The 15679-nt window shown below is 44.1% G+C and overlaps 1 protein-coding gene across 4 annotated transcripts in view; it reads left to right on the top strand.

The window, feature by feature from the left end:
- Positions 1 to 9884, top strand: part of SLC1A2 (solute carrier family 1 (glial high affinity glutamate transporter), member 2) — a 125103-nt gene extending 115219 nt beyond the window's left edge. For all 4 annotated transcript variants that reach the window (XM_005864425.2, XM_005864423.2, XM_005864424.2 and 1 more), the window contains one exon: positions 809 to 9884. In XM_005864425.2, the coding sequence (XP_005864487.1) occupies positions 809 to 880 (72 nt within the window). In that variant the 3' untranslated portion in view covers positions 881 to 9884. The remainder of the gene's footprint in view (positions 1 to 808) is intronic.
- Positions 9885 to 15679: the final 5795 nt, after the last annotated feature.

The following is a 15679-nucleotide window of genomic DNA, read 5'->3' as shown; positions in this document are numbered from 1 at the left end:
CTAATGCTTCCATAAATCCAGTCTCTCCATTATGTGGAATATCAGTCGTGGGTTTAAGTTTGCACATGACGTTGAGGACAGACAGATGGAAGGTAAGCTAGGAAAAATGTAGACGTGGAGGGGAAACCTCCCATTCTGTGGAAGGGTTCAGTTCGCTCAGAGCCAGGGGAGCAGAATATGGGAAGGGTTCAGTTCGCTCAGAGCCAGGGGAGCAGAATCTATTCTAGACAGTCTGCTGGTTGCATTTGATTAGTAAATGACCTCGGGCTCAATTAATCCCCCCTTTTTATTTTCCATTTGTAAAACCCGCATCGCTTATTTGCTACCCAGACCATTGTGCCTTCTGGTGTTAAAATTGGATATGTGTCAAATTCACCTGGCCTTCTTGCAACTGAACCTTTCACGTGCATGAGTAGAACTAGCTGCCTAGTTCTGGGTGTTTTTTTTCTCTGTGGTTGTATGGAGTAGCACATGGGCACTATTGTTTAAGGACTGCATTCCTGTGTGATGGGTCTATAAGTAGTTAGACACCCCCACAACCCTCAAAGCAGAGTAGAAGTTATCCCCCGAATCGCCTAGCATCTCCAGTCCCTCAAAAGGCCCTCAAGGCAAATAAGTATTTTTTTAATGTTCACAAATCAGTGTTGAGACCCAAGACCAGCTCAACATCTGGTCGGAAGGGACAACATTTAAAACCGATATCAAAGTCATGTGGTCTAAGCCAGATCCGGTGCTCCTCCACATAACCCACGGGGTGGTTCTCTGGTCCATGGCCTATAAGCTGGATGTTGATGATGATTATTTTCAGGTAACTCTGGCAGCCAACGGGAAGTCAGCAGACGGCAGTGTTGAGGAAGAACCTTGGAAACGTGAAAAATAAGGATGTGACTCTCAGCAAATTCTTGAATAAACTCCCCAGTGTATCTCATGGTAAAAGAGGATATAAACAAGCTTTCTTTAAAAAGGAAAAAAACAAACAAAACAAAACACCTATATTTCTATGTTTACTTAATCTGTTAGCCGAGGCTTAGAGGACCTGTTGTGAGTCAGTGATAGGCATGGTGCTGTGTCTTTGCCAAATAATGCTTCGTAACCGTCTGATGTTCTCATGTGTGTTACTGTCGGAATGGATGCTGCTGGAGGAACCGTTTGAATTGAAGACACATTCTTGCCAGCTTCCCTTTTCTCTCAAGATGCAGGCCCATGGATGCTCTTTTCCCAGGGGACGCGACTCAAGCTGTGTGGTACACTCCAGGGACTTGGGGTAATGAGCAGATACACAGTGTGTTGTTTCTCCAAGTATTCTCCATGCTTCGCCTTGTTACGCACAAGAGATTCTGTTAGGAGCCTCTAGAAGTAATTCTTTTTCCGTGTCTTGTAGGGTTTGCCCACGTGTTGATAAAAGCAAGTACCTGTCTTAGGGAACTGTGACAATTTGTCTTCTGTCTGCTCTTTGAGCTCAGTGTTTCAGAGAGCATTGCAGTGGGAACGGACCTGTTGAAGGCGGCTGGTTGTGGAGGCCACTGAGCCTCCGCTCTGTCCCACCTAGTCTGTGGACACGCATTATTGACCTCTCAGAGTTTGCTGCGTAATTTGCTCTCAATTTGATAATGGGTTAGAATGTAATTTGCATAGAACCACTGTATATATTGACAAAAGTAAGAGAGCACAGTCAACATACATGTTAATCAGATTCAAGTATTCAAATTCGTTGGCCTTTGGTTTGTATTCATCTTGTCCGTGTGAGATCATATTAATCTCTGCTTCACTTTCTTTGTTTTACCCATAAAATTCTTGTTTGGGTTTCTAACAAAAAGACATTTTTTGATCTCCAAATCATTTCAATCCTATGCTCAGTAAACCAAAAGGCCTAATCATGGTGTTGTTCTTACACGTGGAGGACAGTTGTGTTGCCTGTGCCTCTTTTACTACTGTCTCTTGATAAAAACAAAAGACTGTCATTTATCTAATATGTAGAAAGCTTTTGTTATATTATATCAAAGCACATAAATCCAATTACAGGACACGTTGGAAGCAAAGCCAACCTTCCTCCCCAGTCTTCTCTGTCAAAAAGAACAGAAAACAACGTATGTGCAAAATCCTTAAAAGGTGCCATTCCCATGGCAAAGTCAAGGCAGGCTTGAACCATGAAATGGGCACCACACAGATGGGACCTTTCCAAGGCTGTGAAAGTTTGCGGGAATAAGTAATATAATAGGAGCAGCACAGTGCCTTGCATGCTGTTGACACCCAACGAATCCTGAATGATTGTGTAGGTTAACTTTTTCAGTGTCTCTACTATCATTTTCTAGTGAATAACACACAGTATTTTTCTAAAGTTTCTGGCTTTGGGAGTTTGCTGAGGACTTGAGCATGAATCACTGAGAAATAAAGCACATTGGAAGGAGTGTGTAGAACTTTGGTTAGTGTGTAGAACTTTGGTAGTCTTCTGAGGCCAGCAGATGGATGGTGAGATGTTGATGAATCATGATAGAGTCTAAATTCTCTAAAGAAAGGATATTTATGGCCACAACATACCCTTTACTACCTAGTCCTTGTGACTTTTCTCTTCCAAATCAGACACCTTTGGAACATACAGATGTTTCCTCTTTTTTTTTTTTTGGTCTCCTAACCCCTAGTTATTTTTGGATAAGGATCATTATTGAGCAGTATTAAGCCGGTTTAGCTTTTAAAGAATGGCATTGGTCTTTGTTTTCATTAACTGGACAGTGAGCAGGGTGGCCCAGGATGTGCTGAACTGTAGCGGTGGGAAACGTATCCCTTGCAGCAGACACTGTGGGTCAGGGGAGCAGTTCCTGGGTGCAGCTGTGAAACTGTTAAGGCTTGTCTATAAGTGGGACTTATGGAGAGGAGAAGGATATGGGCAAGGCACCTAGGAGCTTGTGGTTTTGCTATTTAGGGCCAGCTTAGCACACGTGTACAGGCTGACATGTTTTTTGATAGAGCAGTCTCAGGATTATCTTCCCAAGACTCTGCCTAGATGTCTTCTCTGTTTGCTTTGTCTTCAGAGTTTTCCTCATTACCAGTGAGATCATAAATGTCTAAGTGCACAGTTTAACAAAGCAGGTTTTTCTGGTTTGAGATTCTATACAATAGAATAGTTCCATGAAAATACACATAGGAGAGCATATTTATCTAGATTCAACAAATTATATTAAAAATTAATACTTTTTCAAATTCAAGACAAGCCTGAAAATCCAGGATGTATATAGAGCTGACATATGACTGTGTCCTTTGATTTTTTTTTTTTAGGCCTCATTCATTCTTCTCATGCTGTGCCCATTGGGGGTTTCCTTGCCCAGTATATGTGCCATAAACAGAACAAATAGATCCAGAGTATACCTCTAACAACCTTTTCTAGTTAGGATATGTGTGATTTACCACTGATATACATAGAATTATAGTAATAGCTCCAACACAGATATAAAGGCTTATAACCCACTAATATTTGATGATGCATAAATGTTATATTTATATGATAGACCAGATACATACACCACATCCTATAAGGTCTGTTTTGTATTTTGTTGGTGTTTGCTGTTGTTTTTGTTAGACTCATTCACTCTTTTTAGGAAACAGAATTTTTTCAGGAGAAAACCAACTGAGCAGACTTCAGTCCTTCCCTATCGCATTTTTGCCCATTGGCAGACCCAAGGGGAATCATCATTAGATCAACTACTTACAATTCTGTGAATGCAATCCAATCAGTGAGAAAAATGGCTTATCTCTCCAGGCGGGGCTTTATCTGAGGTCTTTGAGGATGTGAGTCCCATGCAGAGGGCATCAGATAATCAGGGCAATCACCTTGGTCACACAGGTCCTCAATACAGGACTTCAGGGAGGATATCTGAACCAGGTAGCTATCAGATTCAATTCCTTACTTGCTATTGGGTGTGGGAACATAGCCTATAGTCTCATTTCCTGTGGAAGTCACCATGTCTCCTAAAAGACAAATATTTACTTCTGTTCTCCAACTACTCGTTAGCAAGGATGTTTATGAAAACCTAAAGCAAGGATGCCAAGATGCCCAGCTCCTGGGTTTAGGCTGGAAGTTGAGAAAGGCTTAGGGGAAATTCAGTTCTCGGGGAGATATAGTCCTGGTAGATAATGCCAGGAACCCCACCACTGAGTGATTAGAGGGTGTCAGGTCCTTTCCACTTGTGCATAGGGAAGTATGTCATTTTCATGTGTGTTGAGAGTCAAGAAGCCCTCCCGGAGTTGGGTAACTCATCTACTGGGTCCCCAAAAGGAAACCCAATCCTGCTATGCTTTTGCAAACACCACACTTCCTTATGTTCTCAACAGCAAAAGTTATGGTACGATATTTCACTTTTGTCAGAGTCAAGGCTCTGTGTGCACTCCCTTTCCCATGAATGCAACAGTCCACCCAAATAGGAACGCACACGCTCAGAGAGACTTCCCCGTGGTTCAGACTCTTGCTGGACAAGTCTCGGCAGCTCTTGCCTGGTTCCATGGCTAAAAGTGCTCAGCAGTTACACCCAGTGGAGGCAGTAGCTCTTCCCACTTCACTGCTCTCAAACTCTTGGGGCCATGCGCTTGTCTGGGTTGCTGGTTTTGTTTTGCTTATTCTCCAACTGAACTCATTCCAAGCCAATAAAAAGGACCAAATGGGAATTTTCAGTTATTGCAATAACTTGTTCCTTGAATAAGAAGAGTAAGATTAAGTTTAAGCTAAGAGCCTGGAGTAATTCTGAAGTGAGGATTTTGCAATTCTAGTTGTCAGAGATTAGTGGTCTCTGTGTCTGTGGTAATTTCTGGCTAAAACCTAGAAGGAAGGCTACCGAGGTCCAAGCCAGGCAGGTGACGTTATCGGCAGGTTGTTCTCCTTGAATAGAGTGAATTCAAAGCTGCCTATGATTTTCCCCAAAGAAAAGCCCAATTCCTCACTCTTTCTCCTCCTTTCTTCTTATTCCATGTATCATTGTTGCTGCGTAAGGAACGACCAAGGGTTGGTTTTAGAATAAGACGACAGGGAATCTTAATAGAATAGTATCTGATTTTACAGCATAACACAGCTAATTCAGGTAATGACAGAGATGGTGAGAAATAACACAGTCGGGTAGAGGAAACATGTGACTTAGACTGCCAGTTGTCAGCTGTATAACTTAAACAAGTCACTTTATGCCCAAGCCTCATTCCTTCCCATATGTAAAGGGAAGGGGTTGGATTAAATGATTAAAAGCCCCTCCCAGCCCTAAGAATCCATGATCTTATGTTTCTCTCCTAAGAGGTTTACTACTCTAAAATATGACTTTCTATTTTAAGTCAGAGGGACCCACAATAATTACTAATCGGTTTGCATTTTCCTCGTCCCCTTTGGGGGAAATCAAACTCAAGCCTCTCTCTTTATTTGGTGGATTACAAGCTTGGAAGATGGCCATGGTAATCGACCATGTGGTGTTTTGAGACACAAACACACACACTTCTGTAAAACTGCTCTTTGCTTACACTCACTGTCCCAGTCGAAGTAGCGATTCAGCTCAGGAAAAATGCTGCCAGATTCACCGTGAGGGGACCGGACGCGTCTACAGCCTCACTCAAGCTCTTGCATCATTCCTGCTGTAGCCACAGAGCCCACTCCTAACACCCAAAACACAGTTCTCTTCAGACAGTCCTAATCGCATGCAGGAGCCTTTGGCAAATCAACCTGAACAGTCTCATGAAATTCAGTGCAAGCCTTGCACAATAACAGCCCCTGTCTGTAAATACTTTCCCTCTCCTCCTGTAGGCGGACATGCACACCCACGCACAGGTGAGCCCGGGCAAGTCCTTTCTCTGGAGAGATATGCAGGGCTATTTGAGGGAGTTCATTTTCCAGTTCTCCTCTTGGTTTGCATCACATCACAGGTAGAGAAGCTCTGTCCGACAAGAATGGAGTTGAGCTGGCTCTCACCCCTCTTCAATGCCGGGGGAGTTTCTGGGATTGATAGACAGCATGGTCTGTCTGCAAGGTGCATGCCAACACGGCCTTTGAACAACCTTGTTGCACTTTTTGCTTCTGCCGCAATGGGCTACTGCTTGCATCCTTGCTCTTTGTCCAAACTTTTGCCAACTATGGAATGGGTTTAGTATTTATTGTGTGGTGAGCACCTTGACCACCAGAGAAGACTTCCGCTCTTTAGATTTGGGGGAACCAGATGTAAAACTAGGACGAAAAGGATTGAGTTTCCTTTTTAATTTTTAGTGCAGAAGACCTGATGCAAGAGCAGCAAGAAAGACTATTTCTTAATTGACCCAAATACGAATCTATGGAAAAGTAAGAGAAGCCCCACGTTCTTATTTCAGTCATTCTAAATAATATTCTGAATAATGACCTATCATTTTTTTACTATGTCCAGCCTTGCTCCACCTTCCTACCTCCAGACCAAGTATCCATTTAGATATTTTTAAAAGTCCTTCTGATTGTTCTATGGGGTCCTTCTGTGCTGAGAATAAAACCTGCTGTGGGAACAGACCCCACTGCTTTGCAGAGTCGGCACTGGGCCCAGAGCATGGGTAGCAACAAGTCCCCACCGCCTCTGGAGACACCCCAGTTCCTGGGTGAGTGTTGGAACATAACAGCTCACTGCTGCCCTTGTCATCATCCCCCATGGAGACGGGGATGTGCAGTCAGAGCCTCGCTCCCTCTGGGGCTCCATTTCTTCTCATGGCAACCACTTCGCCTGCCTCGAAACAGCCTGTTGCCTTTGGTAGGAGAGAAATGCGCACACTAGCCAAGGAAGTCGGTCTAGTGAGTCTCAGGTTTCTCCCCGGGGAGGGAGTTCCCTGAGATGTGTGATCAGAAAGCTGGCCCTCTGGTTGCTTGGTGCTCCGGGAGCATTCTATCCCTTGCCAGGAGCTCACCCTTCAGCATCCAGATCCTCCCACACACCCTTCCTCCTTCCCCTGGTGAACCTCAGCATTGTATCTCCATGTTGCACAGCACAGACCAGGTGATCTGGTCACTATAGAGATTTGTATATATTAAAAAAAACTACTTTTGTGAGGATTTTTGTATATTGTTTTTCTATTTGTTTTCTACAGCTTGAGGAGAGAGCTGGCAAACTGTGAATCTAATTTGACCTTGCTGCCAGCAGATATATTTTGGCTTCCTGATAAGAATCTATGTTACCAGGGCCAACATATTGCCCTCTGATCAGTATTGCATCCCAAACTCTCAGATTCCTCCAGCCCAACCTTACATTCTTTTTTAAAACAAATCCCCGGGCTTCTTTGCTATTATTTATAAAGAGCACGAGAACATGTATTTATAGTCCTGAGTGCTATATGTTTAATATTGAGTTAGCCTTTAATAATGTTCTAGGTTTGTAGCTATTCTTCATACATCATAAAGAACTCAGTGCAGACTGAATTCCTCTATTTAGTATCTGTAATTTTGCAGACAGATATTTTCTTATGGTATTTTCTATATAACCACATATGTAGAATTATAGCCAATTATAACCAACTGCACAAGAAGTTTCTACAGCAATTTAGAGCTATCAGTTGTTTCCTGAGCGTACAGCCACATTTTAAAAATGTAAGGACCCAGTCCTTTGCGATGCAATGAACGAAAGAACCATAAAGAACAAGCAATCCCCTACATCCTGACTTAGCTGGTTAGGCTCTGCATCTTAACAATTCATCTTTGTAACTCAAGAGATGGTGCTGGCTTCTTATTTTTGATACCAGGCCTTGTTTTGCCAGCTAAGCATTCTAATTGTACTTTTCTCCAAGAAGATGAAAAATAAGGTGATAATAGTGGGATCATGTCTATATCAGACTCTCCCATGCCTTCCTACTGACTTGTGTAAAAACTGGCTTGGGAAAATTTGCATAGCAGAGATTGAGGGTTAGTGTGAGGAAGCACATCAGGACAAATTTGTCACAGTTCATTCTTGCCAAGCAAATTGGTAATAAATGTCAACGTGTTGTGTGTCCTCGGGTGACTAACAGTCCATGGAATTTCCCCAAGAGGCAAACCAATAGCAACTTCAAAGGCAAAGAGGGTCTTCCTTCTGTCAAACACACTTTCTGATATGGTTGTAGGGCTAGTATTTTTGCCACATTTTCAGACATAGTCAGTTACATAGAAAGTGTACTGGGATATATTTGAGCTTGCTCTTCATTAAGCAAACAGATTAGAAGTCCCCCTCAACTGGCAACGATTGTACCTGTGATAATCAAGTACAGATAGCTGTCAAAGCATGAAGTTCTTGTGTGTACACAGCAACACTTGGTTCACGCATGAAGAACAGTGCCTACGCACTTGTGTAGCTATAATGTAGGTATCTATGTGTAATTTCAGTAAATGGTGCGTAGATATTAATTTAATTTAAATGTTAATTTTGGCTGTTCATCTAACTGTAGTAGACTTGTTGATTGGTGTTTTGAAAACCCTTCTTTTCCTTCTTAGAAACCTAGTGATGAATGATTTCTCCTTTTCCTTAATGTGATTTGGGGGTGTATATCCGTGAAGAACTTATCTATGAATCCTTTGTACCGATGATTGTTTGCAAGTTTGTGTGCATCCAGCATCTTTGTCGATATGCAATTCAGAGCAAGGGAGGGTTAGATGTGGGCCATGATTCTTAGTGAAAGTTCATCTGCCATCTGTGTGATGCATGGCGAAAGCAACTGTGGAACTGCTGATGGTCTACGCTTAGCTAGTTTAGAATGAGGACATTGATCTACAGCCCTCCTCTGCTTGGTGGGTTGGGCTCAGAGAGACAACAAGTGAGTCTGCTCTGTGCATGTCAGCAACATGTCCTTATGTAAAGGTCTGCCTCTCTGATTGCCACATGCTGATCATGATGCTCATGACTTCAAGGCTCTGAAGAGCCTCCTCTCCCTTGGTGTCTTGAGTCAGGACACAGGAAAGATATTTACTGACCAACTGCCATGCAGGCCAAACCCCACAGAAGCACAGTCCTGGCAGTAAACGTCTGTAGAAAGACCGTTAGAAGCACAGGGGTGGTCAGTGTACAGCCTTGGGGTTGCAGAAAGGCAACTGATAAAGCACAGATCCCACATATGTGAAGGGAGTATGACCTCTACCTATAGGCTCTGTGTGCATGTTTTGAGTGATTGAAGATGAGATTCACTAATGCAATGATACACGTGCTGCCTAAAACACGCATTGTGTGTAATTTATCCCTCCATGTAGTGCCGTGGGGTCTCTCGTTCCTGTAAGCCCTTTCTCCTCTGCGAGTTCAGAGAAGAATGGCCACGTGCCGTTAGGAACACTGAGTGCTCCCCTCTTTCCACAAGAGGAGCGAAGCCTAAGAGATCCCCTGAGAGCACAGAACACATTAATTTTCAGTGGAGTGAAAGGTCTATATATGGTAGACAGCCATATTTTCCCTGGGAGATGTGGCTTCTACAACTCCTGTCAAATTCAAGGGAGAAACCTTATTGAAAGAAAGCTAGCCTTCGGGCAGGATTCTCTCTGAAGATTCTTGTGTGTCCAGAATGAAAGATGAGAATAATTGTTTCCCTCACATTCATAATCCCCATTATTAGTCTAAAGTCGTGTAGCATAGAGCATCTATAGCACATAGTGTTTAAAGACTAATGAATGAAAAAAAGGTAAAAACTTCAACTAATTTTTTGGGTTGTTTCTTATCTATGGTACTAGGAGATGCCTTGTTGGCAAAGCACATTTTGGGTAGTTGCGGTCTTTTGTTTTCACCTTAGGCTTTCTAAGCTTTCTTACAATGTGAACTGATGACTGTAACATTTCATGTGTAAAAATAACTGGATATTGTTTATATACTGGAAATAATCTGTGAATCCAAGATTTCACTAAGTGTTTTAACTTTTGTGTATATATCTCTCATCAATAAATGTGGATTTCAATTTCCCTTGGTTGTGTCTTGCCTTCAATTCACATATTAAACTACTGTTGGTTTCCTAGTAAGGGCCTCCAGTGTTCCTTTTGGAGAAATGTGAGGATTGAAAACTGCAGTGTCCAAATGAATATATTCTAGGAAGCCTAGATATAGACTGAAGTCACATGATCTAAAATTAGGGAACATGGTGTATAATCAAAATGATCCCTGTGGATCAGCTAGTATGGATTGATCCTCAAATTTCAGCAACTTAAAACAACTAGTCGGGCCAGGTAGGTTATTTTTTAATCTTCTTATTTTAACATCTCCTACATACGACAGGATCTATGCAAACATATCTATCTAAGTCAGTGGTTCTCAACCTTCTGGCCCTTTAAATACAGTTCCTCATGCTGTGACCCAACCATAAAATTATTTTCGTTGCTACTTCATAACTGTAATGTTGCTACTGTTATCAATCGTAATGTAAATATCTGATATGCAGGATGGTCTTAGGCGACCCCTGTGAAAGGGTCGTTCAACTGCCAAAGGGGTCGCAACCCACAGGTTGAGAACCGCTGATCTAAGTTATAATACCAGATAAAATAGAAGCACACAAACCCATTAGCCAGGGCAAGAACCAGAGCATCACCAATAGTTTCCCTTGACCTCTCTCGCCTCCTTTAGCCCATTCATCTGCTTTACTCCCCAGAGGAAAGTGCAACTAGTTTTGTGTTTATCATCCCCCTCCTTTTAAAAAACAATAGTTTTATCTCACACGTATGCACGCCTGAACAAGCTTTGCTCATTTTTGAACTTTATAAAAAGGGGGTCATGCTGCATGTAGTCTTTTTGAACATGTCTCTTTTCTATTTAACATGTGTCTCTCATTCACCATGTTGTTACCAGTGGCTGTAATTGATTCATTTTTTACTGCCATATAATATAGTGTGTAACATACGCCACACTTAGGCTATTCATTTTCCTACCAAAGGACATTTGCCTCATTTCCAGTTATTTTTCTATGTCAAACAGTGCTGCTCTGAACATTCTCGTGTATGTCTCCTGGGTATATAACCTAGGGAGGTTTTGACACATGTGTTGTTAGATAGAATATTTTTTAAAATTGTGTGTGTGCACACGCATGTGACTGGAAAGTTCCTATGCACATCTTCCCCCTATTTGTCCATGGCTCCTCGGTGGGCCCATGCGTGGACCACTGTTGAACCCCAGTTAATCCATACGCTGTTTAATGGAGTCTGTCTCTTTAACAGCAATACTGAGGCAGGCAAAACCCAAGCCTTTTTAGGAAGGGAATTTAAGTCTAAAGCAGACGCCTTCTCTCCTCAGGCTCACCGGGTAAGGCCTTCGAGCACAGCTTGATGGCAGCCAGGGGGCCCAGTGAGTCTTTAATCTCTTTGAACAGCAGTGTGCTGGGCCTGGCCTGCTCCACCCGACTTCAGCAGGCTCTTTGCTATGATGTGAACAGAAAAAGCTACAGGAAGTACAAATCCCTCCACCTCCGCCAAGAACCTCTTGCAGGCCCTTCAGCTGCAGCCCCTTGCTCCACAATGAAGGATTGGAGAGCTCTAAAGAGCAGTGTCTCTGAAAAGCTGTGTGGCTCCCACTAAGACAGTGGTTCTCAACCTTCTGGCCCTTTAAATACAGTTCCTCATGTTGTGACCCAACCATAAAATTATTTTCGTTGCTACTTCATAACTGTAATGTTGCTACTGTTATGAATCATAATGTAAATATCTGATATGCAGGATGGTCTTAGGCGACCCCTGTGAAAGGGTCGTTCAACCGCCAAAGGGGTCGCAACCCACAGGTTGAGAACCGCTGCACTAAGACATTGAACCTCCTGGGCATCCCTCCTTCCAGGCAGTGACGTAAACAGGAAGCCAGGATTCTGTACGTCAAAGAACCACAGGTGGCAGAAGGTTCCGGCACCCAGTCAGTGCTCTCCCCACTGTCGCCTCTCAGCCCAGACAGGAAGGCTTGGGTGGAGATGCCCACAGCATCTTTGACGTGAGCCCTGCAAGAATTGAAGACTGCGAAGTCCCTGGCAAAAACGCAAGTTTTTAGCATAATTATTTACTTCCTGGTAGTTTTTTAAGTTCAGTTCATTCCTCCCCGCACCGAGGCAGTGAGGGGCCATATTTAATTCCCAGGTCTCTTGAAGCAAAGCTGAGCCACAGCGTCAGTGAGGGGGCATATTTTATTCCTGTATCTTTTTTAAGAAAAGCTGAGCCACAGAGTCAGGCTTTAAATTCAGGAGTGTTGGTTGGGTCCACACCGCTTGTCCAAAAAGAGTATAAACAGAATAAAGCCGTCCAATGTAAATACTGTTCCTACACTCAAACGTTGAAAATCAATGACTTTGAACTCTCACGAATTCCATAAAGCAGACAAATACAATATTATTGTGTTCCACCCTCTCTCTTTACTGGGTCGGAATGAATACGTAAAACCCTAAGGTCTATTTTTGTCCATGATTCGAGGTAACCAGAGTTTAGCCTTCCAAATGTTGTCTGGAAAAACAGCATCCTCCAACGGGGGGAAAAGGCAAATATAGAACTGCAGGCAGGGGTGGTACGCTCCTTTTGTTGCATGAGCTGGCCCTCCTGGAATTCTCCAACGGCTTCTGTCACCTCTCAGATGTTTTCCAGGCCTGGATAACTGACTGCTCCCAGAGGGAGGAGCCGTGGAATTTCCAAATTGCCTTCATCTGAGTGAAAAGTTCAGCTGGAACTCCGTCTCCCTTCTCTAGTTGCGTACGCTCCTCTCGGTGGAGAGGAGGGAGGTCATTAACTCTAAGTCCAGAAGGGATCTCATAGGGTAAATATGAGAAATGTAGCCATGCCTTTTTGCAGCTGAGGAAATTGATACCCTAATTTAAAATGAATCAGAGGTAACACAGTGGCAAACCAAGATTGAATACTGGTTCTGTCCCTTTCCTAGCAACGGGCCATTGGATTGTGTATTTAGCCTCACTTTCCTCTTCTGTGGAATGGGGCTAGTCATGCCGGTGACATAGGAGCTTTGATGAGAGAACATTCATAAGGTAGTTTGCACAGTACTTGTAATATACTAAGGGTTCAGTCAATATGAGCTGTAATCATCCTCATCCGTATTATCATAGCACTAGAGGCACGGTGCACAAAATTCATGCATGGGTGGGGTCCCTAGGCCTGGCCAGTGATCAGAGACAATTGGGGCCATCTCACTCAGTCCCGATCAGGGATGGGCCAGCCAGGGTCTGCCGGCTGCTGGCTGCTGGTCAAAGCCTGCCAGATGGGGGGAGGGACTGCGGGAGGCTTGCCAGCCAGGGGAAGGGACCAGAGGAGGTTGGCTGTGGGAGCGCACTGACCACCAGGGGGCAGCTCCTGAATTGAGCATCTGCACCCTGGTGGTCAGTGTGTATCATAGCGACTAGTCGAGGGATGGGCCAGCCAGGGTCTGCCGGCTGCTGGCTGCTGGTCAAAGCCTGCCAGATGGGGGGAGGGACTGCGGGAGGCTTGCCAGCCAGGGGAAGGGACCAGAGGAGGTTGGCTGTGGGAGCGCACTGACCGCCAGGGGGCAGCTCCTGAATTGAGCATCTGCACCCTGGTGGTCAGTGCGTATCATAGCGACTGGTCGACCAGTCATTCTGGTCGTTCGGTTGTAACGATCGCTTAGGCTTTTATATATATAGATTATTAATCACAACTTCTTAGTGACTCAGCTGGAAGAAGCCATGCTTCCTCTTTCCCTGTTTGGCCTCTTTTCCAACCATATCGCATGGGCACGAACATGTAACCCAGAGCCCAGTTGGCCTCCCCCCAAAATCTGAGCTTTCTTGATAGACTCTCCTGACCCAGCTGGGATAATGCTGCCTTTACTCCTGGAGAGGCTCTGTACATGGAGGGCCTGTACTAGCCGATGCTCCAGGTGGCCCTCTACGCTTTCTTCTGTTACTTGCCAGGGCTCTGATTCTTGGCAGTGAGGGAAGACACTGGATTTCTTCAGGGGGAGGAAGTGAACCTCAGCCTGGCTGACGTGGGCTCTCATAGGGCTGGGAGCCTGAGCTGGCTCTTCCAGTGAGAAACAGGACATCCAGAAGGGAAGCAATTCTTTTCTTTCCTGGAGAAGTCCCCCGGGGAGTCCCCAGCTCTCAGCCATTGCATGCACTAGAAGAGGCGAATGTCATGAGAAAGGCTATTTCTGTGGAATGTGCTCAACCCAACAGGACCCTCCAGAACTCCCTTGGCGGGGTCTGTTCCCAGCACCACCCCCTTCCCGTCGTCCCTGTCTCCTTTGCCCTGGCGTCTTTCACAAATGACATTCACTTTTTTCCTTCAACCATTTTAAGAACAGAACTTGGAAGACACTTTTTGGAGCTTTTGAGGGGAGCTCATCCATTGCTATCCTCTCAAAGTGGTGTCCCTTCAGGGCATGACCACAATCCTAGGAGCCCGATATTTATGAATAAGAGTAGCTATTGTCTTAGTTAGAACCCCTAGTAGCAGCACCTGATACAGGATTCAAGCTCACATGACTTTTTTGAAGGAGTTCTTTTCAGGAAATCCTATAAGGGCATGAGGGAAGCAGGATAGGGAAGGGAAAGAGCTGAGCAAGAAGATAATCTCAGGGAAAGTCTAACTTTAAGGTGTCTGCACTTGAGGAAAGGAGACTTGTCTTTGAGCACCTGTATAAGTCAGGCATGAGATGTGGGCTACTTATGGGAGGGAGGGGGGCATACCTTCTAGGGCAGTGGTTCTCAACCTTCTGGCCCTTTAAATACAGTTCCTCATGTTGTGACCCAACCATAAAATTGTTTTCGCTGCTACTTCATAACTGTAATGTTGCTACTGTTATGAATCGTAATGTAAATATCTGATACGCAGGATGGTCTTAGGCGACCCCTGTGAAAGGGTTGTTTGACCGCCAAAGGGGTCGTGACCCACAGGTTGAGAACCGCTGTTCTAGGGTAAGGCAGGTCCCAGCTGCAGAGAGCCATTCTCTAGAGAAGGGAGGAAGCCAGGAGTTTTTAGTTGTCAATGGATCAGTTAGGGCAGGGATGGGCTGCCAAGGGCTGTTTGGCATGTATAACATCATTGGCCATACAAAATTATCAACTTAAAAATTATCCTGTTAGCCCTAGCTTTTTGGGCTAGGTGGTTAGAGTGTCGGTCTGCGGACTTGATTTGATTTGGTCAAGGACATATACTCAGTTGCAGGCTTGATCCCTGGCCCCAGTTGGAAATTGTGCAAGAGGCAACCAGTTGACGTGTCTCTCTCTGTCTCTCCCTCTCTCTTCCATTCCTCTCTCTCAAAAAAAAAAAAAAAAATCAATGAAAAAAAATATCCTCAGGGGAGGGTTAACAACAACAACAAAAATAAAATGGTAACAAGAATAAAATTTTTAAAAATTAGCCTGTTATATTTGGTCAAACATTTAATTAACTCACCCCTAATGCCTTGGCAGGGCCAGACCTAATGATTTTACGGTCCTTTTATGGCCCGAGGGCCACATATTTCCCACCCCTGAGTTAGGGGATGGGTGCACCAACCTGAGAAAGGGGATCTGGAAAGACTACCAACAGCATTTAGGAAAACTTTCATCACACACATGCCTACCATGGGGTGGATTCTTGCATACATCATTAGTCCATTGAGTTCTCACAGCGCTTCTGTGATTTAGGTGTTAATACCCTCCCTATTTTACAGATAATGAAATTGAGGATCGGAAACATACATACACACCTAAGGAGAAGCTGGCCCGTAGCTCTTTCTAGCAATAAACCTTTGTTATGGGGGCCACAGAGAATTTGCAGTTGTTGGTA

Source organism: Myotis brandtii, unplaced genomic scaffold (genome assembly GCF_000412655.1).
Source record: "Myotis brandtii unplaced genomic scaffold, ASM41265v1 scaffold187, whole genome shotgun sequence".
Classification (NCBI taxonomy): domain Eukaryota; kingdom Metazoa; phylum Chordata; class Mammalia; order Chiroptera; family Vespertilionidae; genus Myotis; species Myotis brandtii.
The sequence above is the reverse complement of the archived record's forward strand: the minus strand, read 5'-3'. Positions and strand labels throughout refer to the sequence as shown.